This window comes from Ictalurus punctatus, chromosome 25 (assembly GCF_001660625.3).
Source record: "Ictalurus punctatus breed USDA103 chromosome 25, Coco_2.0, whole genome shotgun sequence".
In the NCBI taxonomy this organism is placed as follows: domain Eukaryota; kingdom Metazoa; phylum Chordata; class Actinopteri; order Siluriformes; family Ictaluridae; genus Ictalurus; species Ictalurus punctatus.
Window position 1 is genome coordinate 11,052,695 of NC_030440.2, and position 23,982 is coordinate 11,076,676.

Genomic DNA, 23,982 nt, shown 5'->3' on the forward strand with positions numbered 1-23,982 from the left:
AGAGCACTACCATGAACGTGGTAGCTCAAACTGCAGAACAATCAAGAAGTAAAATTAAATTAAAAGTTCAATTCAAAGTAATATCTAATAATGTCTAATACATAAAAAACAACGTGTCTAATGTCAGTATTTTAATAAAACATTAGGAATGTGGAGGCTTTAGAAATTTGTTGACAGTTTGTTGTGTTTATCATGATGTAACTAAGCTACCCTGAGGTGTCTGTAATGTTAACTTTAGCTTAGGCTACATTAAGTTACATAATGAAATTATAATTAATATGTTGCTGGTATTGGGTGCATGTTGGCTTAGTGGTTCACACGTTCAGGGTTGTGGGTTTGATTCCCACCATGGCCCTGTGTGTGCGGAGTTTGCATGTTCTCCCTGTGCTGCAGGGGTTTCCTCCAGGTACTCCGGTTTCCTCCCCCAGTCCATAGACATGCATGGTAGATTGATTGGTATGTCCAAATTGTCCACAGTGTATAAATGGGTGTGCACCCCAATGGACTTGGCATACCGTCCAGGGTGTACCCCGCCTTGTGCCCTGTGCTCCCTGGGATAGGCTCCAGGTTCCCCACGACCCTGTAAGATAAGCGGTTTAGAAAATGGATGGATGGATGTTGCTAGTATTTTTACATGAAGCTTAGACTTTGTGATTTCCTGAGATCTTTGTATTGCTCATTCGCACTAAGCGGATTTATAAAGCAGAAATGTATGGCGTCTGTAACTAAGCAAGTTTGTACAAGAGTCTGTAAGAGATCAGAATTTACATTTGGACAGAATTGACCAGCTAGTCGTGGAGAATTCTAGGAAATGAAATAACATAACAAATAGCATCACAACAAGCACAACCCAGTCTATCTTCCATACACTTTATCGTTTACATTTACATTCACACTGGACTCTTAAGGATAACTTAAGGATAGACTGATATCAGACTGATGTGCAGCATCTCCAACCATGTCAAGAGTTTCACTGTATATAGGTGCTCAAGCACTATTTATGCACATGACAACAAACTTGAAGCTTAAAAAGAAACAGAAATTGATGTCTTCTTTGGTGTCTGGTTGGTATTGTATGCTATTAAGAAAGGATGGAGCTCGATAAATGGCTTTCTTATAAGCGATAATGAGTTTTTAACAACGAACAACATCTTCTTTCCCCCCGATTGTTTAAGAACTCAATTACCCATGATTCTTGGAGAGCGCCTTCAAATATGGCGACTTCCTGCGATACGGTGGTGAATGTTGTTATTCAGCCTCTTCGGGAGTCTTTAAACACATTAGGTTTTGAAGTTTATCCTTTAAAGGTACATTCTTACTAACTAGTAGTTTGATATTCAAGTCAAACTCGAGAGGTTTTTAAAGATTGTTGTTAATTTCTCTTCATTTGGTGCCGAGTAGCACAGCAGGTCACATGGAGGAGATGAAACTATTTTTAATATGTTTAGTGAATTATACATACCGTAGATTTGAAAATGAGTTATACACACTTTGTGTTTTTTCTTGAAGACGCATATATGACCATACATAGAATGTTTTATCTAAATGTATTGCAAACAACAAAAAACTTTTCCCATGATGTACCTGCTGAAAAACAACAACAACAAAAAAAAAAACAGTAGAAACCATTACAGAAATTCTAATGGTTTCCACTACAAATGTTATTAAAACCATTAACAATTGTAGTGTGTTTTGGGTCATATTCTATTATTCAGATTTAATGGTTTGTATTGGTTTCCACGAGGCATTAACACGCCACTAATACTGTAGAACCCAACACATTACCAGTAGAGACCGACAAGGACCATTGATAGTTTCCATTAAAACCAATGCAATTCTCATTATAACCATGAGTTTCTATTTTTTTTCAGCAAGGGTGTGACATAGAATTGAAATAATGTTTCTCATCAATGTTTCCACACAGATAGGATGGTACAACGCAGTTGTTTCTCAGGCCCATCAGCTTCAGTATTCAGCGGATACTCTGGCACTGGTGGTCCTGAGCACGCCGTCCATGTTTGAGAAAGTGTTTCTGCCTTTCCTGCAGAAGGGCTGCTGTGGAGGTGTCAGCGATCCGATAGATAAGTGTATAGCCCAGACCATCAAATCCTGCGTCTCTGAGGTTAATCAGCCCTCTCTCGTCTTAATGTCGATGTTTTCCAGCACTTCGAATTGATCATATGAAACTAGAGAAAACTTCTCTCTGCGGTTGCAATCATGCCCTTAAAATCATTTTGTTGTGATCTCAGTGTCTTCCTGACCAGAGTGTAGATATCACTTTTGACTATGAGATGCTGCCCAGCAGAAAGCCCAAGTTTCTGGCTCAGTCTGCGGCTCATGTAGCAGGAGCAGCATACTACTACAAGCCATCAGACATTCAGGATCCACCATGGGGGAGCAAGGTAAAGAACTGCATTCTTCTGGCCCATATTATACACTAGATGTCCAAACGTTTGTGGACACCTGACCATCAAACTCATATGTGTTTCTTCCCCAAAATTATGCCACAAAATTGGATCACACAATTGTGTAGAATGTCTGGCTGCTGTAGCATTACAGTTTCCCTTCACTGGAACTAAGAGGCTCAAAGCTGTTCCAGCATGACAATGCCCCTGTGCACAAAGCGAGCTCCATGAAGACATGGCTTGCCAATAGTGGAGTGGAAGTACTTAAGTGTCCTGCACAGAGCCTTGACCTCAACCCCACTGAACACCTTTGGAATGAACTGGAACACAGACTGCATCCCAGACCTCCTCACCAACATCAGTACCTGTCCTCACTAATGATCTTGTAGCTGAATGATCACAAATCCCCACAGCCATGCCCCAAAATCTAGTGGAAAGACTTCCCAGAAGAATGGAACTTATTATAACTGCAAAGGGGAACAACTCAATATTAATGCCCATAGTTTTGGCATGGAGTTACTCAGGTGTCCACATACTTCTGGTCAAATAGTGTATGTTACAAAATTATAATTGCACCCAGAAATCATGGATATAGGGAATACCAATCTAAATACCACTAAGCAGAATCTATGATAAAAGTCTGAAAAATTTGGGAAATTGCTCTTTTTATATAACTTTGTAAACCACATTATTTGTCAGTGATATTCAGGACAATTTAACTGAAAACAACCAGATCAGGCTATATAAAATCCATGCTAATAATCCAACTCTTTAAGGCTATAACAGTGTATGTTTCAATAATGTTATATTGGATTGTTAATGTAAATTATGCAACCTTACATATTTACCAGCTGAGATTTTTAAACTTTGATGCCTGATACATAAATACTATAAGTTTGTGTGCAAGGTGGGACTAGAAACATATTAAGTATTACAATATTTAGTGTCTGTCTTTTTTGATCTCATAATTCTTCAGCTTTTTAACTCTTTATTATCCTAATTTGTGTTCTAATTTCCCTTTTCCGGTCTCCCTCTAGAAGATGTTCGGAGTGTGTATCCATCCTCGGCTGGGGGGCTGGTTCGCTATCCGGGCTTTGCTGGTGCTGAAGGGTGTAGAAGTGGGTAAAGCACTACAGCAGGTAGCTCCCCCTAACTGTGTTAGCTCACGGGAGGCCAGGATAGAGCTTCTGGAGAGGTTTAACCTGTGCTGGCATGACTGGACCTACAGAGATATCATACCCACAGAGGAGTGCTACTCCACTAAACAAAGAGAGTATTTCATTACTCCTCCAGCCAAGCGGGGGGAGCTGCTGAGGCGCTGGGGCTTTCTACCTGAAGCAGAGACTGAGACACAGACCTCAACCAGCAAATAAGGATGGCTTTGACCTGGCAGCATCTCAAATCAGTAGATTTGTCTCAAAACCAAAATCCACACTGACGACCTGTTATAGATTATTAGCTAAGGTGAAGGCACAAGGTATTGAGCCAACATGAATGTTCTCTTCAGTTAAGTTGCACTGCAGGGTTGTAGTCTTTTGTGCTCTACATTTTGTAACCTCATATTTAAGAGAGATTTACTGTTGATTTGATGATTGTCAGTAATACATTGGTACCGAGTATGGATTTATGAACCTCTGGATTCATTACACAAGTTTTGATGTATCATATTATTGACTTTATTTTACTAACAACATCAGTCACACATTAAAACGAAACATACAGTAATAGTGTGTCTGTTTTATTTAGAGGGTTTTAAACATCCCTCTGGGCCACTTGGGTTGGCAGCCACATCCCAGCATGGTTATGGCAGAGTCCATAGTACACAGTAATAGACCCAGCAGACCCACGTACCCAAAAGCTCCACGCGTCCTTTTCTCAGGCACTGTTCAAGAAAGAAAATACAAGAAGCAGAGTTTTGGTTTAGGATATATCGTATGTAAATACGTACCAACATCAAATGATCACATCTGACTTATTTAATGGTGCAACCATATATATATATATATATATATATATATATATATATATATATATATATATATATATATATATATATATATATATATATAATTGTGTAACCATTTATAATCTTGTACAATATTTTTACTACATAAAACATTACATTACCTGTTTTTAATGGAAAAGGACATGCATCAGTGACTGAACATCATTCAGTGTCAATAGATCTCTTGCTAGCATCTTTGTTTTATTTAAATATGGTAGAATTATACCACAGCGCTGTTAAATGCTCAATTCTGACTGGACAGAAAGTTGTTTATTATTATTATTATTATTATTATTATTATTGTTATTGTTATTATTATTACAGCATGGCACAAACAATAGGTCCGCCTGCAAGGTTTTTCGTATTTATGGAAGGAGTCTCCAGTGTCAGGGTTTCATAACGAGCTGTTTAAAATGCTGTAACAGGAACTAACTTGCTTTGTGTGCTTTGCTTTCCACAACATGAAATGTAACTATAAAACTCACATGAAAATAATAATAATGTGCCATTCATTAATTAACACAAATTGAATAGTTGGCAAATTGCTATGGTATAAGAGGAATTCCAGGATGCTCCAGGATAATCAACTTTGGGTGGAAACAGGGTTTTTTTTTTGTGCCAGGATTGAAATATCAGGCAATTTCTTACATCCAATTTCTATGGCTGTCCCAATCTGAACCAGAGGTCCAGTGATATCTGGGCCTGAAGCAGTAAGATCTGGGATATTATTACTTGTTATATTGAGGCAATGACTGCAAAACCTAACACACTGAATACCTTGTGATAAATTACAGATTTATTTTGTTCTAAGGGTACGCAAGGTTTTTCATTTGACTACACATAACAATGATAAGAGAAAACAAATGAGCTACTGACCTCCAGAGGAGTATCCATGTGCATACACTGCTCTACCAGCAATCCAGATTATTCCCAAAACACTGGCCAGACGCTAACACAAACACACACAAAAAACATATACAGAGAACCATATAAATATAATATGACTATTAGCTATAGCCAAGTCCATATTGACAGTTTCGTATATGACTGTACTCACTGGATGGTATATGCCGCCAGCAGCCAAGAAGAACAGGAAGGATGGCAAGACTTCAACACTACAAAGGGAACACGGGGAGAAAAAACACTCAGACTGATCCAAACACTGCTGTGGGTTATGAACAGCACTCTATCGCTTCTCTTTCCAGACTACATTGATTGCTGCTGAAGACATGGTATTAAATGCTGCTCTATTAATATTACACTGGCTGTTGGGACACATACGTATTCTGGTGAACTCTCTGGATGCAGTTGAAGATATGGCCATTCTCTGGGTCATCGCTGTACATTGTGGGATACTGGAGACAGGAGAATGAAGTTGAATGATTTTCCGTGTGTTTTAATAACTTCAATAGTTTTATTGTAAACCAAGGTTGGTCTTGTAATGACAATAGCTTTTACATTTACATTTATTTGGGAGATGGAGTCATTCAAAGTGAGGCTAGCCTATTTATTGTGATAAAAGTACAAGATTACAGTCTGACGGTTAACATGCGGCTTAGCGAACTGTCACTCTTTGTAACCTATCAGGATTCTCATTTATGGCATATTAATGAGGCCAGCAAACAGTTTCAGCGAGAGAGCACTTCACACTAGACTGCATAAAGTGATTTATATACAACCGTGTTTACAAGAGCACAAAGTCAACCATGTAGAACTGAACACCAATGGCGTCTATGGAGACGACACCACCACCAAGTCTAATCCTTCTTGTTACTAATTTGTATGCCAGAAATACCCTTAAATTATACTTCAAACAGAAAGGAAGTGATTGAAGAAAAACTGTTACAGACATTTGACCTCGCTGTGACATTGATCCTGTTTGGATCAATTCCAAAATATAATCAGTTCCTCTGCTGGTTACAATGATAGTTCCAGTTCAATCCTACAAACATTCAACCACTCATTCGCAAAACATCAGGCTGACGAGGATCTCAAATGCACAGACTGTCCATAAGTACTTGGACAGCGACACGATTTTCCTAACAGTTTGCCTCTGTACATTTGTTATGATGCATTAAAGATGTGATTGAAATATAGACCTTCAGCTTTAATTCAAAAGATTTAACAAAAAATATTGCATCGCATGCGACCCACAAACAAGCAGCAACTGAATGCGACTGCAGTAAAGGCCTGGCAAAGCATCTCAAGGGAGGAAACTCAGCATTTGGTGATCTCCATGGGTTCCAGACTTCAGAAAGTCGTTGTCTGCAAAGGATTTGCATCCCAGTGTTAAAAACAATCCTTATATTTATAATTACGTTAGTTTGTCCAATTACTTTTCAGATTGTTAAAGTCTACAGTTGGAATATACTATAAATGTATGAATTATTTCAGGCATTTAACCAAAAACCCATTGACTTCGGGACCACGGAACCGGAAGTGCAAAATTGGGAACTCATTTCCGGGTTTTAGGACAAATCGGACATGACCTCGCGGGCACGCGCAAATGCCAAGTGCGTCATTTGGGACAGAGAAATAATATACTATTTTTGAGAGTATTGTTATTGTGTAGTCTGAACGCAGAGTGTAGGATATCCAGTGCAATCATAATAATCTCGTTAGTCCAAAAGACGATATTTGTAGAAGGGTGGGATAGTGAAGCAAGTGCTAGAACTCGGGTAGATAAATGTGATTTATTTATTCACTCACCTTCACATTGTATTTTTTGCGAGCCTTCACCACAGCATAGGACAGATAGGTCAACTGGAAAATGGAAGCTGTTCCAGTCAGTAGCACAAAGCCATATTCCTTAGATAAAACCGCCATGCTCTCACCTCAAGCTGAACAAAAACACCTGGATGAGCTATATAGAGTAACAGTGACAGACATGAAACTTCAAACATAAACAACTCTTATAAGTGTGGACAAGATGTAACAAACATGGACCTGCATGAAAAGTTAAAGAACAATACACTTTTGCTAAAGTCTCTTTAATAACTAATGATCATTTTTTAAAATGAAAACGTAGAAGGTTGGGAAAGCCTACCTATACTAGTTCACCTAGCTCAGCCGTGTAGTTCAACAGAATCAGTGGTGTGGCCACAAAGAGAACAAGGCTCTTGAATACGGTTTCTCATTTTCAGTTTCTTATTTGAATTCCACCTTAAATTATTGCAGCTACGACACACCGCCTGTAGAGGGCACTCAAAGACTATAGTCTTTTCCAAAAGGCATTTCCTTGGCAACGAATCTACAGTAGTTTTTGTTGTTAGTACAATTTTCTCAAAAAGGATCATTTCTGTTGTATAAAATACCTCATTTCACTTAATGCTGAATTCCAATAATCAGCCTAGTGTTTAAAACATTTTAGGCCACCAAAACCACACCACAATCTCAAATCACCCTGCTGGAACAACAACAACAATAGAAACCATCAACTGTTAAATATTAAAACCATTACTGAACAGTTTCATTACGTAGTAGGACATATTAAGGACAGAGGTCCTTAATGGGTGGTTGTGACCCAGGTGGTAGAGCGGGTTGTCCACTAACCATAGGGTTGGGGTTCGTGTCCCGGCCCACGTGACTCCACATACCGAAGTGTCCTTGGGCAAGAACACTGAACCCCAAGTTAGCTCCTTACATGGCAGCTCTGCTACTGTGAGTGTGTGTGAATGAGACACAGTGTAAAGTGCTTTGGATAAAAATGCTATATAAGTGCAGACCATTTACCATAATGGTATCCATTAGACATAACATATTACCAGTAGAGACCCACAGGGACCATTACAATTTCCATTAAAACCATTCTATGAGGGTTTCTAATGTTTTTTTTCAGCAGGGCAAAACGACTTCCTAACATAGGATTTATCTCCAGTCTGGTCCAAAGTCATTTTCTCCCATAAAAGCATCCTAAAACGTGGCATAAAATGATTAATTATCCTATATTAGTCAATCTTCAGACTACTGGTTGAGACATCAAAACATCTTTGGCCACCAAAATCTCACACCGAAACCAAAAGGGACTTCCTAAAACACCATAATTTGTATAAATACAGTGTGTTCCAAAGTCTTCTTCACCTTTTGTTGCGGATAAAAATGTTTGATTTTGCTGCGGCTTTTTTCAAAAATTGCGATGCAATTCGTGGAGTTTTTTTGTGCTTTTTTGCGGAAAACTACTGGAATTGGTGAAACTGTAATTGCACAAAATAGTTTTGCACGGTCTTTCACAGTGACATTTGTTGGTAATTGAGACCTTTTAGATGTACTAATGTTTGACGCACGTGAATCAAAGAAGGCTTTGGCTAAATCCATGTTGTGATGACGTCTTGGCCCAAATCTGTGGGAAATCTGCTTTAATTTTTAAAAATTGCAAACTGCTCAGAATATTTTGGAGTTTCCTTGATTTTGCTTTCATTTCTGTGATCGCAAAATCCTGGAGGGACTGTTCAGCTAAATCCACAATGCAAACCACAGTACCAGTTTCAGAAATGCTCAGTTCTTATCAAAGAACTCCAACTATTCCACAAATGGTTGAGCTGGACTTTATCTGAGCATCCATGCAGTCAAACAATTTAGTGTAGTATAATGGAGTACAGAGGATGCCTACTCTGTTTTTCAAGACAAAGCAGGTGAAGGTGACACTTTTGACAGTGTTAAAAATTAAGTCAAGTCTTGTATTCCGTTGGCCTTCTGATAAACACATCATTAGAGGTAGTGTTTTTCTGTTTTTTTTCTTTCTTTCAGACAAGGACACAAACACAAAAGCCAGATAAATGCTTTAAAACATGGAATAGACTTGGGGATATCAAATTTTCCACAGCTAATTTGGTTATGCTCCATCAATTTGGCAAAACCAGAGACAAAGTCTCACCAGTAGAATACTGGTTTCATACAACAAAAGTGTCATTTGGACAGACTGTTTTCACCAACACTCTGGAGATTTTATTCATCTGATGTTTGTTTGTCAATGCCTCAGAATAAACATTGTGTCAAAAAAAAAAGGCACCAAAAGGCATCAGAATACTTCACTACCCCAGTCAGACAATACCAATCAGTCACATGTGATCAGTTGGGCAGGGTATGGCAAATTTGGTGCGGGTGTAGTTAGATTGCCAAACACTTGCACTATAGAAGGTCATCTGTATGCCATACACTTACCTATATCAAAGAGCCCTGAAACTGCAGCAGAGCTGGAGGGACTGAGAAACAAGGATCACTCTTACAAACTGGACAGATGGTAAATTTGCCTGGCTGAAAAAGTACTGGAACGGCTTTGGAACAGAGGATGACTTGAGTTATAGATTACATACAATGAATCCACTGGGAGTGAAGGTGCTTATCTCAAAGATGTCCAGTGCCTCTCCAACCCAGAAAAAATACTGTCATAGAAATGGTAATTTATGATATTTTTAAACTATTATTATATTTAAAAGTTTTAACATTTTACACCTATAGAATATATTCTGTGGAAAAAGGAAACATGCCAGGTGCATGTCAGGCAGATAGTGTAAATACTACTATGTAAAGATGCAAACTATAACAGAGTCCTCCATGTGTGTTAGTTTTAGCATTATTCAAAGAAACGCTCTGAAAAAGTCTTGTAAATGTTCACAAAGTCACCATTTTCCACTGTGGGGAAACAAAACTGTGAATAGGTCTACTCTAACTTATGCTCTGCTCTAACATGCTCACACTAAAACCTTTGAACTATGCTTTAGTATGAGGTTCCAGTGTGTGTAATTGTGACTAGCAATGTTATTTGCTATGTTACTTATTATTACTTATACTACTCCACTTGCAATAAATAATGATATCATTCAATAATAAAATTGATATTGAATTTGATTATTTAACTGCAAAGGTTGTTAAAATGGTACAATACACTTCAAGCAGACATGAGTGTAATCATACATGACCATTAATGATTAACTTGATGAATTTATGAAAATCTGAATGAAAAGATTTGATCATACTCAACATCGAATGAATAAGGAACACTGTTACTGGCTTGCTAATGAGTTATTAATGTTAATGAGTTGTTACTGGCTCAGTGTGAAAAATGTTTGAAAATATGGAATAACCTGAGCATATTGAATGGTTTGTATGGGAATATTAGGGTTAAATAGGATGCTTTAGGATAAACTTTGGGTCAGGTTGACAAATTATCCAATTTTATGAAGCCTCATTGTTTCAGATTGTGGTGGCCCAAAATGTTTTAAATCTCAAACACAAAACTAAACATTGGCACATTTGTTTTAGCTTAGTGATTCTGCATTTTATATAATAATCACATGATCCATTTAAGGGTTAAAATCTCTCAGTTGGATGATGCAATACAGTTTAAATAAGACACACCACACAGATTAAATATGACTAAGAGTGTCCAATCTGCAGTCATTTAAGGTGGAATGGTGAACTCAAATAAGAAACCTTCAGTTGGAAGAAAAAAAAAAAAAAAAAAAACCAGGCCATGACTCACAGGACTTGTTTTCTCACAAGGGATGATCCAAAACAGCCAGTGCTAACACTCGTGAAACTTTATCAATGTTTTAATGAGAAGTTAATGGAAAATTGAGTCACACATCATTATGAGGATTTGATGCTTATTTGGCAACAAACAGTTAAAAGCTGCTCAAAACATGTGTTAGTGATCTGTTAGATGGTCTGTGCAGTTTAACCTTTGCTTTCTGGAGTAAAGATGTAGTTGGGAGTGTACTTTGATATAGAGTCCATAAAGGTGTGAAGCTGCCATGTTTAATTCCCTTTAATACACTGTCCATTTTTCAGTCATCAAAATCTATGCTTTCAGGTCATGGAAGGTAATAATATGACCCTTAACATATTACTCAAAAGATTTGGGGAATATACATTTCCATTAAGAATTTGTTTTTTATGTGATTAGTGTGTTTTTCACATCAACACTTTCAGGTGAAACATCAGTCTTTATGGTCCATGATTGTTTTTTTTGATTCCTTGTGGAAAATTTGAACAAAATGTGCTAAATATTTGACACAAACAGCTATGTAATTATGAGCTACAGTACATTTTACAGCATCGTGATAGATGATTCATTGAGATCAATTCACATCATGGGGCTATTTTCTGTCTCTCCTTAAAAGGATGTTAAAGTTCAAGGTCAGTGTTCTCTACTAGATGATGTTATTCTCAACAAAAGTCTGTAGTGGACAATGCTGAACCAAAGCAGATCAGACCTTTTTCTTTCTTTCTTTCTTTCTTTCTTTCTTTCTTTCTTTTTTTCTCTCTAGGCAGACACCTTTTCTTGGACACTTCCATAATGCTTTCCTGCATTTTACTTTCTCCTCCGCTTCCTCCTTCATCTATAACCTGGGTACCTTGCAGTTTTATGGATGTTTGCCATCTGGGTTTAGACATGTAATCCATCATCACACACCACATTAGGCTTGCAATTTAGCAGACGGTCATTTGGACTCCTACAATCAATAAGCTATTCTTATTTTATGTTTTGTATAGGACTGATTTATTTTCTGCACCACAATACCCAATACTCACCACTCATTCTCCATTACAAATTTATATTGTTTTCATCTGTTTTGATGATTAATTATCATATGCTTTTTAATTAAGTATGTGATGGGTGTTATTACCGAGTTCACCGCTATTTGGGGATATTTCCACTATTGTTTGGACTGATCTAAAAGGATAAGAACCGTCAATGTTTATTGTAAACTCCTGTAAGCTCTTATTTCACAAGTCATGTTATATTTTTTAGTACAAACTGATGTCTAATTCCAAATGTTATTCAGCACCAAATGTGCAGGAAGCCTTTTCTGTGAAAAACTTTTATTTAAAATGTCCCAATATACGATCACGTGACCAAAAGATTGAAAGGAAAATGGACTTTATTAAAGACAGCAGATTTAATGGGACATGCTGTGAGACCGATTTATTTTCTGCCCCACAATACCCAATACTCACCACTCAATCTCCATGAGTGCCAACAACCAAAGTGACACCGTTGCACATGCGAGAAACAAAAATGCATGGAAAAAGTTTATTTAGAAGTATGTTTTAAAAAAAAATTTGATGGAGAAGAACCTGGGCTCAGCCCCGGATGATTAACTGTCCAGCTAACGTTGATTAGCAGTCCCTAAACTAATCTTGTGTTAGCTTCCCCTTTAGCATTAACGTGTGTTGTTTTTTGTTTTTGTTTTAATTTGGTGAAATTTGCGATTCTCTGTAATTGGTGCATGTTTATTTGAATTCCACCATTCACAGACCCAGACAACCACAGTCAACTGCCGTCACAGGGAGCATGAAGCCTATCCTAGGGGACACATGCACAATTACATACACTGGGCAATTTAGAGATGCTGGACTGGGGGAGGAAACCCCCTAAAGCACAGGGAGAACATGTAGAAATTGTGTGAAAAAGGCGGAAATTGACCCACCAACGCCAGAGGTGTAAGACAAACGTGCTAATCACTAAGAGGTGCAGGCGGAGCCTTATTTTACTGTCATTAATGCTATTTAGTAATCTAAATGATAACACCATGCACACTGTACACACTGGAGGATGTACACTCACATTCAGTGGAAAGTGCTAAATTCTTATTTGGTGTAGTCTTCTAAACATACCGAATTTAAGTAAAAATTTTGTATCCACACATGTTCACTTGTTCAGACTTACCTCTGCCTTTGTAAATTTCATCAAATAAAGATGGAACACAACGAGCAACGCTTTCTCCTTGAATGACAAAAGCTTCTTTCACCATCTTATATCCAGAAACATACACAATTTTGATACAACCTCTCCTGAGACTGAAAACGTTCCTATACTTTTCTGCTAACTGGGAGAAAAAAATTTATTTTAACATACAATCAATGTGTATTGAAAGTGATACCACCTAATGTTTATGTTTGACCATAGAATTAAACTTTCAAACAAATGCTATTCTGTAAGAACTGATTCAACACTAGTTTAGCATAGTGTACCTGTTTAAAGATATTAAAAGCATATGATTTACTAATATAGATTACACTATAAATATTTAAGTTCATTTGTTTAAGACTGAGTTACAGTACAAATAGTTATCACTTTGTTTCTATAGTCATTATTAGACTTACAAAAAAAACCCCTCTCATCTTATTCATCGTTTTTTTTATAGTCACCTCCTGTAAAGACATTTCCCAGGAAATGAAAAGGCAGAGGTCCAGGAGGAAAGTTAAGTGATTTTTTGTTCCAAATAATATGAATAAAAAACAAGAGAACTGCAGTGAAAATCAGCCACTCTTTAAAAATGAACAGCTCGTAGAAGGAATAAAAAATCATCTTGGCCCGAGGACAGATTATTTGGAGCAATGCTCTGGATAGTCCTCTAGTGTACCTCAAGCTAACATGTCTACAGCTGTGCACACGGTTCAGGAGTTCATGGTTACATAATCAGCCTCTTGTGGTCTCCAAGTAAAACAGAGGCCAAAATGAACTATTTACGTTCTGCTCCAGGGGAAGCACACCCCAGTGTTGTTTTTCCCACTGAATTCCACTTTCCTTTTTACATACAGTGCAATGATTTTGAAAAGACACAATAATTTAATAAAAAAAAATTGTTCACCATACACAGAACAACATAATAAGTGGTCACATTACGTGACTTGTGGGATTTGAACAGCTGCAAATAGTGCTACAGAAAGACACAAGGCTTGTGTTATGTAACATGGTATTTCATGAGTTACTAGTGGAAAATTTTTTCATCTGATTCCAAATGTGATAAGTTCACCAGAGCTGATGCTTAGACATGTATGACATTAAACAGGAGATACTTTGAATGTGTTTATTTTAATGAATATCTTAGACAGTTATGGTAAAGAAAACTATATGTAACATATTGTTTGTAATGGTTTTATATTGGGCGGCATGGTGGCTTAGTGATTAGCATGTTTGCCTTGCACCTCCAGGGTTGGGGTTCCTCCACCCTGTGTGTGCAGAGTCTGCATGTTCTCCTTATGCTGCAGGGGTTTCCGACAGGTACTCCAGTTTCGTACTCCAGTTCAACATGCGTTGTAGGCTGAGTGGCATTCCTAAATTGTCTGTAGTGTGTGAAAGTAGTGTGTAGACTTAATGATCTCTCTCTCTTTCTCTCTCTCTCTGTCTCTCTCTTTCTCTCAATGTGTGTGTCTGTCGAGCTACACATGCTACTCCTGAGATACCAGTGATCCTGACCCCTTCTGCTCTAAAGACCTGCCTGATCTATCCTGATGCCCTACTTCTTGGTGGAGTTCTCATCACTTACGCTGCTGCTAAGGATGGTCTCACATGGACAGCCCAAAGATGAATAAGATTACTAAGCATGGTAACACTTAAAAACCATGAAGGTGGCTTTGAACTGCAACTGATATGAGCAGTCTGCACTTAAGTTTCCTGGTTATAAATTTTTTGACTATGTAGTACACAGTTATAGAAGAGAAATGATTTATAATCACACTCTCCAGTGTCACCCAGATGAATATGGGTTCCCTTTTGAGTCTGTAAAGATATTTCTGTAAAGCTGCTTTGTGACAATATCCGTTGTTAAAAGCGCTATGCAAATATAATAGAATTGAATTATATACCAAAAGCAAAGGTGTTTGAAGAAATATTTCCCCTCACAGTAAAGGGAGAATTATAGTGTGGTTAAAACTGAATCATGTCAAACAATATATTGTGCATTATAGCTATTCTGTACTGTAAACCAAAATAAAAGTCTTCATGCTTGTAATTTCTAATTACATAGAACATAGCTGTTGGAATATATCATAGGGGTCAAAATAAGGTTTCTTACAACAAATAGCTTAAAAGCGTATATATATATATATATATTTGTGTATGGGCTCTTAGCGTGGGGTGACACATATGCAGTAAGGTCTGGGTGCATATGTGAAGCCCAGCTGGCCTTCCAAGCTGAGATCGTCTCCAGGACCAGGGGAGAAGGTAAAGCACTGCAACAGAGAGGTGAAAAACAGGAAGAGCTCCATACGAGCCAGCTGCTCCCCCAGACATGATCTCTTACCTGCATAAAGCATAAAAAAGACGTCTTGTTCTAAGTATGACATTAACTGTTATTTTTTGTTTGTATTATCCATTTGTCAGACATCTACAGTATATAGCGTTGAATATTTGCTGTACCTGCTGAAAAGGGAAGGAAAGCATCCTTCTTCAGGAACTGGCCTTGATCATCCAGAAAGTGTCCTGGGTTAAACATGTCTGGCGTTTCCCATTCGTTCTTGTCCTTAAGCACAGATGATAGGTTTGTAGTCACAGTTGTGCCCTAATGATGAGAGAAAAAATAAATATAACCTGTTACATTGTATTTGTGTATACATAATTATTATTTATTTGGTGATTAAGGTCAAACCTTTGGTATGAAGAATCCACCCAGTACAGTATCTTTAGAAGCCATCTTGGGAAAGCCCAGAGGCACAATGTTGCCCATCCTTTGAATCTCATGAATAACAGCTTCAGTGTAGGGCATGTTGGGTTTGTCAGCCATGCTGGCCTGGCGTGACTGTCCAATAACGTTGTCTATCTCTGCCTGTACCTTTTCTAGAAAAATAAGACAATTGTCGTAATTTCAAAAATAGTTGTGAAGCAAATTGAATGTAGGACAGTATAGTTTTCAGACTCAACAGACTCCTTCTCCATGTTCCTCTGTAAGTACTGACTTATGATGTTTATGAAATGGTGCATGCATGTGCTCACTCTGTATCTCAGGATACTTCATCATGAAGAGAAGACCCCAGCGTATTGTAGTGGCTGCGCTTTCTGTCCCTGCTTCAAGCATGTCCAGCATTGCAATCAATAACGTCTTGACATTAAATCCAGCTTCAGGATCACTCTTTTTCTAAATTATTCAAAAAGAAAAGTGTTAAACGTTGTCCATGACTGGTTCCTTGCCATTTATTTTTTTGTGAATAAGGCCCACATACAATTCCAGAGAAAATGTGCTAACATTTTAAACAAACCTTTTCCATTTCTAGAAGGTAACTGTCGATGTAATCCCGAGGATTTGAGGGATCCCAGTCCTCCTTGTGTCTTCTTAGTTCTTCTTTTAAGAACTCTATTATTTTTGTGTAGTTGGCAAACATCTTTTGATGCGGACCAGGAAGGTATTCAAAGAGGCGAGGGAAGGCATTATATAGCTACAAGATTCCACAGAGGACACAAAAATTAGACAGTGGTGAATCTATTTGTGAATACATCACATAATGTAGCTAGTCGCAAATTAGATTTGCATATATGATATTTAATGTATCAAACTTTTATGTGAATAAAAATGGTTTGAATTGCTCTAAGAACAGAATTTTGCCTGCTGACCTGAGCTCGGTCAGAACCTGCCAAAACAACGGCTTCAGTATCCAAACGCAAGATATTCAGGAAATTCTCATCGTGGTATTCAAAGCGATGACCAAAAACTAGTGCAGAGATGATGTTTGCAACTGCGTTGTTGATCAAAAACTGGGGATTAAAAGGACCTAAATGGGCACAAAAATTTGATTTGTACATTATATACAGTTGCAATCAATATTATTCAACCCCCGTTGCAAATCAGGTTTATTGTCAAAATTTACAGACTTTCAGCGATTTGCAGTGAACAAATCAAACAAAAAATTAAAATAGTTCAACACAAAGAATGCTTCAAGTGGTTTCCTCAAATTCAACTCAAAATGCAACTTATAATGACTTCTCCAGTTTCAATATTATTCAACCCCCTGAATAGAATCCCTCACAACAGCACAAATATGCAAAACAGGTGTTGTCTCAAACACACCTGGTGCAACTAATCAAGGACTTCATTAGTTGCGCCAGGTGTGCTTGAGCTGGAACACATGAAATACCTGAACTGGCTAGTGGCAGAAAATACATTAAATACCTCTACGGGGCAGAAAAAGGAAGCTATCAATGGCTGCAACCAGATTTCTGAGAAGGGAGGTTGTGAAAAACCCTCGCGTGACCGCAATGTTGTCCCGGTTTTTTGCCCAGCCCGCCAGTGTGTGCAGCGTCTAGTGGCCACAGGATCCAGAGGACTTGATAATGTAACTCAGTTTGTGGGACTATTGGGAGTCCAGAATCCAAAGCCATCCTGGTACATCTTTTGGAGGGGGTCAGCCTTGCAGATAAACCTTCCCTGCCATTCACCACCTATTATGAGCAGGCAAACAGGGTGACCTCCTCCCCAAGGCTCCAGCCTGAGACCCAAGAAGTGGTCTCACTTGCCGAGCTTGAGCCGGAGGTCAATGTGGCAACCTTCTCCCCAGAGCTCCAAAATGAAACCCACAAAGTGGTCTCACCTATCGAGCTCCAGCCCGAGGGCAATGTGGCAACCTCCTCCCCAGAGCTACAGCACGACATGCATGAGGTAGTCTCATCTATAGAGCTCCAGCCAGAGGTCAAAGTGGCCAAGTTCCTGTCCCAAAGTGGACCTGTTCCTGTGGTTCATATCCAAAGTTGAAGAGACGGCCTCCCAAGACACGTTCCTGTCTGAGGTCTAAGAGATAGCCTCCCAAGACAAGTTCATGTTCAAGGTCGATGAGACAGCCTCCCAAGACTGTCTGAGGTTGAAGAGACGGTCTCCCAAGCCAAGCCTGTCCCAGGTCGAAGAGATGACCTCTCAAGACATGTTCCTGTCTGAGGTCGAAGAGATGGCCTCCCAAGCCAAATTCAAGTCCAAGGTCGAAGAGATGGCATCACGAGACATGTTCCTGTCTGAGGTCGAAGAGACGGCCTCCCAAGACACGATCCTGTCTGAGGTTCAATGATGCAACCTCCCACACCAAGTTCCAGTCTGAGATCGATGAGGTGACCTTCAATGCCAAGTTCCAGTCTGAAATCGACGAGGCGACCAAGTTCCAGTCCAAGGTCGCTGACACGACCAACCAAGTTCTCCTCATGCCTGAGACCGACGTTATGACCAACCAGGTTCTGCTGACGCCTGAAGCTGACATCACGATCAATCAAGTTCTGCTCACACCTGAGTCCGTTGACATGACCAACTAGGTTCTGTTCATGCCTGAAGTCCACGTCACAACCAACCAGGTTCTGCTCACACCTGAAACCAACGTCACGACCAACGAGGTTCTGCTCATGCCTGAAGCCGATGTCACAACCAACCAGGTTCTGCTCACGCCTGATACCGACGTCACGACCAACCAGATTCTGCTCACGCCTGAAGCTGATGTCACGACCAACCAGGTTCTGCTCATTCCTGAAGCTGATGTCATGACCAACCAGGTTCTGCTCACGCCTGAAGCCGACGTCATGATCAACCAGGTTCTGCTCATGCCTATAACCGACGTCACGACCAACCAGGTTCTGGGCACACCTGAAGCCGAAGTCACGACCAACCAAGATCTGCTCACGCCCGAGTCTGCTGACATAGACAACCAAGCTCTGATCACGCCCGAGTCTGCTGACACGGACAACCAAGCTCTGATCATGCCTGAGTCTGCTGACATGGACAACCAAATTCTACTCACCCCCGAGTCTGCTGACACGGACAACCAAGTTCTTCTCATGCCTGAGTCTGCTGACATGGACAGCCAAGCTCTGCTCATGCCCGAATCTGCTGACATGAACAACCAAGTTCTGCTCATGCCCGAGTCTGCTGACATAGACAACCAGGTTCTGCTCATGCCCGAGTCTGCTGACATGAACAACCAGGTTCTGCTCATGCCTCAAGCCGACATCAGGACCAACCAAGATCTGCTCACACCCAAATCTGCTGACACGGACAAGCAAGTTCTGATCACGCCCGAGTCTGCTGACACGGACAACCAAGTTCTGATCACGACCGAGTCTGCTGATACGGACAACGAAGTTCTGCTCACACCCGAGTCTGCTGACATGGACAACCAAGTTCTGTTCACGCCGGAGTCTGCTGACACAAACAACCAAGTTCTGCTTACGCCCGAGTCTGCTGACACAACCAACAAAGTTTCTGCTCATGCCTGAGTCTATTGACATAGCCAATCAAATTCGGCCTGCATAGTCGGTGAAAAACGACACTGAGGATGTCGCTGCGCTCAGGAGGTCGCCCCGTCTCCATGCTCCACTGAGGACGTCGTCCCCTGTCTAAAGCTGATGACACAATTTCCCAAGCCTGGGTCTTGATCTTATTTCTTGTTTTTTGTTCTCGTTTCTTGCTTTGCCTAGTTTATGCCTGTCTGCAGATCGCCTGACTCATTGCCTGTTTTTTAACCTGCTATTGTCTCATGATTTGGATTTGTCTGTCTGACTCTTTTTATTAAGAGCTCTTATCTGCACTTGCATCCGTCCTAACCTTCATTAAGTGGATTTCATGACACATTTCAATTGCTTTTGTTTGATTTGTTCATTGCAAACAGCTGAAAGTCATTTTGAGAATAAACCTGATTTGCAATGGAGGTTTAATAATTTTGATTGCATCTGTACATAATTTGGCTGGGAATGTCTATTGAAAATCTTTTATAAACATCATATATGATTTATAACAAATAGCCCTGAACTGAGATAGTGTATATTTTTTAGTTAATGGGGAAACCTGCTTTAGCTAAGAAACCTCCCCAAGAATCTCGTGAATAATAAGTTTCAGAGTGGCCACTTACCCTGTTCTGCTTTGAAAGCATCACACAGAATTATGCTCTCCTGCTGGATACTCAGCTCCAGGGTCTTCCTCCCTTCACCAAAGTTGCGTAGGTGTGTGATGACAAACTTCCTCTGGTTTTTCCACAGGTACCCATTACTGAGAGCAACACCTTCAGAGCATGGCACAGCAAGTCTCAGTGTATCCAATTAGATTATATTTATAGGTGATGTAGTGAAAAAAGATTACATGTAATGCATGTAATATTTCAGTAACAATCATGAATATTAAAAAAAAAAAACACTGGGTTATTTTGGAGGTTAAGGGAATGAATGAACAACAGAACTTGCAAATAAAATATTCTAGTTTATACCACAGCATGGCTGAATGCTCGAATCTGATTGGTCAGAAGGTGTGCATTCTTTTTGTATAACAGCACGGCTCAGAAAGTAGTTCTGGCTGTTACATGAACAATAGGTTTAAATTAATGTGCTTAGTAGTAACAGCTCATATACAGGCACTTGTATGGCAGATGCTCCACATAATTTAAGAATAATAATAACAACCCGATGTTAAAAATGTGTCAGTGTTTCTCAAAGTAAAATGTGTAATCGTTGATGTGGTGATGTATTTTTTTTTTTAGGAGACATTTATTTAACATTTATGGAAGGAGTCTCATTGTCAATACCTTGCAACTGCCATGTGACAGTTAATTTACAGGGACGTGTAACTGATTTTAAAATATATTTATATGTTATTTACCATAAAATGGGTGAACCTGTAATGAGACATTTATGGAAAGAATCTCCAGTGTCAGTTTTCTGCTACAGGAAATCTTCAGGACAGACTTTTTATTTTATTTTTATTTTTGAACTTTGCGGTTTCTCGTTAACATGACAAGCTGCATGCCATGAGAGAAAAATGAGAGAAAAAGTTCATGTTATTATTAATTAACATCTGATATGTAAATGGCAACAGGAGCTAAATCCTGTTAGGTTAGCTAATATTTAGCAGTTAGCATTAGCAGTGATCATTGTGAACATGCGTCCTAAAAACACTGCCATGAGTTATTACAATATAATGTTATAAAGGGGGCTTAATTATGTTAAGCATCTTTGTGAATACAGTTGATTCCACTCTTAATTCTTCTTTTCATTTTTGTTTTTGTTTCACATGCAGAAGCTGCTACGAAAGTTTTTGAAATATGTCTGAATGCATGTGCTAATACACAGAGGAGCTTACAATGTCAGTAGAAGAGGTTACACTGGGCAAACACACCTATTTATGGTTATTAGTGTTAGCTTTGATATGCTTCTAAAAGATCACATCAAAGATATCAGTGATACATATAAAATCGTCATTCCACAGATGATAAAGGGAAACTTGGGCTGTTATATTTCCACTTCTTGTGTTTTCAGTGTAAAATGTAGCACTATAAATGTTTTGCAAATATGTTTATTACATAACCGATTGTACAAATTCTAAAGCTGGCTAACTCCCATAAATCCAGCTTCAACCGCTTACTCCTTTTGAGGGTCACGGGGGAACCTGGAGCCTATCCCAGGGAGCATCAGGCACAAGGCGGGGTACACCCTGGACAGGGTGCCAGTCCATTGCAGGGCACACAATCACACACACATTTACACACCCATTCATACACTACGGGCACTTTAGACACGCCAATCAGCCTACCATGCATGTCTTTGGACTGGGGGAGGAATGCGAGTACCCAGAGGAGGCCCCTGCAGCACGGGGAGAATATGCAAACTCCGCACACACAGAGCCGCAGGAATCGAACCCCGACCGTGGCAGTGTGAGGCGAACGTGCTAACCACTAAGCCCCACTAACCATTAATAAAGGCTTCTTTTATCTGTGCTGAACATTACATCATATTTCCACAGGTATTACTTTAAGCAAAATAATTCCCACATACAGTAAGAAAATAAGATATAATTTACTGGTAAATATGACCCAAAATTCAGGTTATTTTAACCCAACACAGCACGTTGGGTTAACTGAACAATCAATTTTGCTAAACTAAATTAATCCAGTGTGTGATATATGCAATAGTTGCCCAGTTATGTGGTTAAAAGAACCCCCAACATTTTTGGAGTGTACATACTGTGTACATACTGTTAGGTCATCAAAAATGTTTTGGGGGTGGGGAGACACCCTGACAATATGGTATCAAAGACAATCATTTGTAATAATGGTGAAGAACAAAAACAATATTCATTAATTGAGTAAAGTGCATGCCCCACCCCATTATTATTATTATTATTATTATTATTATCATTATTATCATTATTATTATTATTATTATTATTATTTTACTTACCAAGTCCGTTATAGATTTTGTGAAAGAGAGGGACAACAGGTCGGTCTGCAAAGCTGTCCAGCTGAGTAATGAGAGCCTCCTTCACCATTTTATGTCCAGAGATAAACACAGTTTTCTCACTGCCCCAACGCAGGCTGAAAACGTCTCCATACTTCTCGGCAAGCTTAGTTTGAATATGTACAAGTAATGGAGAAAAGAGAGAAAGATAATGGTAGCACAATTTCTACACATGTATCACAAAATATTTTTATTACTTTGACATAAAATTTTTATTATTTTATATTATTAATTTCTGGCCATAGATGGTAAGAAAATTATATATATATATATATCTGTGTGTGTGTGTGTGTGTGTGTGTGTGTGTGTGTGTGTGTGTGTGTATGTATATATATATATATATATATATATATATATATATATATATATATATATATATATATATATATATATCCAAAGAAACATCCAAATAGTCTTTTTAGCCTACCTTGTCTATTGTTTTGAAGTCAAGCCCAGTGAAAATGTTTCCCACAAAAGGTAGGGGCCATGGTCCTGGTGGAAAATTGGATGGATTTTTGTTCTTGATGACATCAAGAAGTAGTAGGAAAAGAAAAAATCCTAAAAGCCAGCTCTTCAAATCAAGATATTCCACTAAGTAGTGTAAGATCATTGCTGTGGTTTGTGAGGATTCTGGTGGTATGTCTGCTCCTGTGTCTGAAGGTTTGCGTACTTTAACTGTTTTGCTTAAACGCCCGACCCGTAGCTGAACTGGAGCAGAGGGGAGAGATTATGTAGCTACTCAGAATTCCTAGAAAAGCTTCAGTGTGTTTTTCCCCCAACTTCCTGCACACACACGCATGCATGCAAACGTGTGTATTCCCAACACCGACAGCTTTTTGCAATGCATACAACATATAACCAGACTTTAGTTTCAATCTCTGATGCATTTATATCAGCAATTACACAAATGAAACTCACATTACAGGAATTCCTCTCTGGTCTCAGGCATTATAATGATCTGGTCAAAGGCCCTGCTGAAATATAAAAAAGTAAAAATACCAGGCCCATGAAGGAGGATTTTTACAAAATATGAAATGTTTACTATCAGACTATTCATGTGTGTTAAATATACACACGATATGGCCAAAAGTATGTGGAGACCTGATCATCACACCCATAAAGTATGTACTTGGTGAATATCCCATTCCAAGACCATGGGCAGTAATATGAAGTTCACCTCCAATCCCTTGGGAAGGTTTTCCACTAGATGTTGAAACATGGTTGTGGGGATTTGTGCCGAGCTCCAGCCAGCAATCAACGTGGCAACCTCAACCCCAGACCTCTGGCAGGAAATCTGCAGGTGAGGCAGCCTCTTGGGTCTCAGGCTGGAGCTCTGGAGCAGAGGTTGCCACGTTGACCTCCGCAGGAGCTTGCAGTGGAGACCACCTCATGGATCTCAGACTGGTGCTCTGGGGTTGAGGTTGCCACATTGAACGCTGGCTGGAGCTCGGCGGATGAGACCCCCTCATGTGTCCCAGGCTGGCGTTCTGGAGAGGAGGTTGCCACAGTGACCTCCAACTGGAGCTTTGGAGATGAGGCCACAACGGTGACCTCCAACTGTAGCTCTGGAGATGAGGCCGCCTCTTGGATCTTGGGCT

The 23,982-nt window shown here is 39.3% G+C and overlaps 3 protein-coding genes across 5 annotated transcripts; 1 reads left to right on the plus strand and 2 right to left on the minus strand.

Moving 5' to 3' along the window:
- Positions 1-1,177: 1,177 nt before the first annotated feature.
- mmachc (metabolism of cobalamin associated C) lies at positions 1,178-4,130 on the plus strand. 2 transcript variants are annotated; one of them, XM_017455348.2, is made up of 4 exons: positions 1,178-1,307; positions 1,925-2,122; positions 2,250-2,402; positions 3,446-4,130. In XM_017455348.2, the coding sequence occupies exons 1-4, from the start codon at positions 1,215-1,217 to the stop codon at positions 3,776-3,778; spliced, it is 777 nt and encodes a 258-aa protein (XP_017310837.1). In that variant the 5' UTR covers positions 1,178-1,214; the 3' UTR covers positions 3,779-4,130.
- mgst3a (microsomal glutathione S-transferase 3a) lies at positions 4,058-7,589 on the minus strand. 2 transcript variants are annotated; one of them, XM_017455366.3, is made up of 6 exons: positions 7,457-7,589; positions 7,120-7,250; positions 5,692-5,765; positions 5,468-5,525; positions 5,287-5,359; positions 4,058-4,287 (listed from the first exon to the last, which is right to left on the minus strand). In XM_017455366.3, exons 2-6 carry the CDS (start codon positions 7,234-7,236, stop codon positions 4,148-4,150), a joined length of 462 nt encoding a protein of 153 aa, XP_017310855.1. In that variant the 5' UTR covers positions 7,237-7,250; positions 7,457-7,589; the 3' UTR covers positions 4,058-4,147.
- A 6,622-nt stretch (positions 7,590-14,211) lies between these two features.
- On the minus strand, positions 14,212-23,399 carry LOC108257766 (cytochrome P450 2J2). The gene is made up of 10 exons (XM_047151093.2): positions 23,303-23,399; positions 22,812-23,092; positions 22,328-22,490; positions 20,011-20,160; positions 16,745-16,902; positions 16,393-16,569; positions 16,130-16,271; positions 15,786-15,973; positions 15,557-15,698; positions 14,212-15,440 (listed from the first exon to the last, which is right to left on the minus strand). The coding sequence occupies exons 2-10, from the start codon at positions 22,992-22,994 to the stop codon at positions 15,265-15,267; spliced, it is 1,479 nt and encodes a 492-aa protein (XP_047007049.1). The 5' UTR covers positions 22,995-23,092; positions 23,303-23,399; the 3' UTR covers positions 14,212-15,264.
- Between the last annotated feature and the right edge of the window lie 583 nt (positions 23,400-23,982).